At 54.3% G+C, this 2,528-nt stretch overlaps 1 protein-coding gene across 3 annotated transcripts in view; it reads right to left on the bottom strand.

The window, feature by feature from the left end:
* The window catches only part of WDR45 (WD repeat domain 45), a 5,278-nt gene extending 3,876 nt beyond the window's left edge, over window positions 1-1,402 (bottom strand). For 2 of the 3 annotated variants that reach the window (XM_044911880.1, XM_044911881.1), the window contains exon 1: window positions 1,238-1,402. In XM_044911880.1, the coding sequence (XP_044767815.1) occupies window positions 1,238-1,376 (139 nt within the window). In that variant the 5' untranslated portion in view covers window positions 1,377-1,402. Of the gene's footprint in view, window positions 1-1,053; window positions 1,161-1,237 lie in introns of those variants that run through there. The other variant, XM_044911882.1, reaches the window with a different exon arrangement.
* Window positions 1,403-2,528: the final 1,126 nt, after the last annotated feature.

Raw genomic sequence — 2,528 nt, 5'->3', positions numbered from 1 at the left:
CCCCCCCCCCCCCCCCACTCGCTTCTCATCTTCACACCTGGACCTAGCATCCAACTCCACCTGTCAATAAACAGGGAAAGGGGCTAGGACCCCACACCTCCCTAACCCTGGCCCTGAGACCTGCCATGGCTGGTCCACCACCCACAGGACTTTCCCTCCTCATGAGCATTCTGAGGCTCCTAACTTATTCCACCATCTCAGAGCCTTCTCACACCTTCCCTCCTCCCAGGCTTCTCCAAACCCCTTGGGGATCCCACGCCTAGCTCCAGAGGACCCCTCCCCTCATGCCATGCTAACTTCTGCCCAACCAGGGCCAGCCTGGATGTTCCCCCAGACCCTCTTATGCCCTAAAGACCCTACATCAGATTCCCCTCTCTCTCCAAATCGCCCACCTCTGGGACATCCCCTTCCATGTGCTTTTCTGTCTCTGACTCCAACATAGACTGGCTTGAACCTACTCCCAGGAATCCCATCCCCTTTACATTCCTCCTCCAGATTCTCTATCCTCTCCCCCAAACACCCTGCCCCAGGACACCCCTTCCCCATCAAGACTTGCCCAGGACACACCTCCCGAAACCCCTCCCTGGAACTCAATCCCACCAAGACGCCTGACCCTCTCAGATTCCTGTCCTAGAGCACCATACTCCCTTCAAACCCCCATCTCCCCAAGACCTTTGCCGAAGCACACCCCCTCCCCATCCTCCAAGAGCTCAAACCTACCTTACCCCCTTTGTACCACCTCCACTGGACCGCCTCAGTCCCCAAAGACTCATTCTTTGGACAGCCCCACCTTCCAAGACCCCTTTTTGGACCCCCATTCCAAAGACCCCTGCCACCCAAAAATCCTGCCCCCGAATGCTTCACCGCGCTCCACCTCCTCATGTCCAAGACCGCCCTCATACTCCTTCCAACCGCGGGACCCACTTAAGCTCCCTGTCCGAGACGCGCCCCCATCCACCAAGACCTCTGTTCAAGGGACCCCCTATCCCTCCCCTCCCCCAGACTCCAACCAACTCTGGTATCATGCCCCAGTTCCCCGCTGCCTGCACTGACCTGACCGCCTTGCGTTCCCGATCCCAACCCCTGCTGTCGGCGCCGCCCGCGGCCCGGTTTCCTGACCTCCCGGGCCCTGACGCCCGGCTCCGGTGTTTACATCAGGTCTCACTTCCGGGGGGAGGGAGTCTGTGACCGGAAGTGACTCATCCCGGCCGGAAAACGCGGCCGCAGCTCTGCTCACCCGGCTTCCAGGTCTTTGGAGCAACGCGAGTCACAGGTGCATCCCCAGGAGAGGCTGTGCGAGGCCCTGGCTGTCTGAGGGAGCCGAGGCGGGTGGGCGAGAGAGATTTGCCCTCGCTGAGCGGAAGAGGGCCGAGCATTCCCCAGCTCGCTCCTGCTCGGAGAACGAGAGGCGTTGACTTTCTGGGCTAACAAGACTTGGGCCTCCGAGGTGGGCTAGAGTGGCCTTTCTTGTTGGAAATACTAGTCCTCCCAGATTTCTAGAGGCGAGGGGGGGGCGGGGCGGAGGCGGGCGCGGACCCGGAGACCTTGAAAGCTGAAACTCCCCTTGCCCAAGGGAAGCCAGCCCCTCCCCCTCCTTGCTTGGTTTTGTTTACAAAATGAAAAATGAGAGGTTTTAATGCTGAGAGGTATAAATGCTTCCTGTGGGGAAAAAAGCCCAATGATGTGCATACTGGAAATATTTTTTTAATTCAATTTTTAACTCTTGAGGTAACTGGATTCCCACGCAGTTTTGAGAAATAATACAGAGAAATCAGATGTACTTTTAAGGGTTTCCCCCAAAGGTAACATGTAAAATGATAGTAAAATATTACAGTCAGGGTATCGACACTGATACCGTCCCATGCTTTACTTTTTCTCAAGTATTGCTCTGATGCTTTTTAAAATTTCTATGAATATATAATGATATCATTTTTTAAAAGATTTTATTTGATAGAGCACAAGCAGGGGGAGTGGCAGGCAGAGGGAGAGGGAGAAGCAGGTTCCCCACAGAGCAGGGGGAGCCCAGTGTGGGACTCGATCCCAGGACCCGGGGATCATGACCTGAGCGGAAGGCAGTTGCTTAACCAACCAAGCCACCCAGGCGCCCTGGATATCTGTTTTAATAACGACTTTTTAACTGATGCATGGCATTCCGTGGAGTAAATGTAGCACTGTTCAGCTGTTCTCTTACTGGTGGCCATCTAGGTGGTTTCATGTACGATGTTGTCAACATATTGTGAATTTGGACTCCATATCCTGACCAAGGCGTGACTCCATTGCTGTGGTCCTTGGCAAAGCCAATTTTCTGCCTTTGTTCAGTCCTACTTCCTCATGTCCCAGACCATATTTAACTTAATTCAGTTTGGTTTCTGCCACTCCCATGTCTCTGAGACTGCTCTTCCCCAGATCACCCGGGAATAAGAGTCTTGCCAAACCAGCAGTCTCTTCCCTGCTGGCAATCACCCTCTCCTGTGACTGCCCAAAGCATTCCATGGTTTCTTACTCTCACTTGGTTTTCTCCTACATTT

Source organism: Neomonachus schauinslandi, chromosome X (genome assembly GCF_002201575.2).
Source record: "Neomonachus schauinslandi chromosome X, ASM220157v2, whole genome shotgun sequence".
In the NCBI taxonomy this organism is placed as follows: domain Eukaryota; kingdom Metazoa; phylum Chordata; class Mammalia; order Carnivora; family Phocidae; genus Neomonachus; species Neomonachus schauinslandi.
Note: the sequence above shows the minus strand (reverse complement) of the source record. Positions and strands in the feature narration are given on the sequence as shown.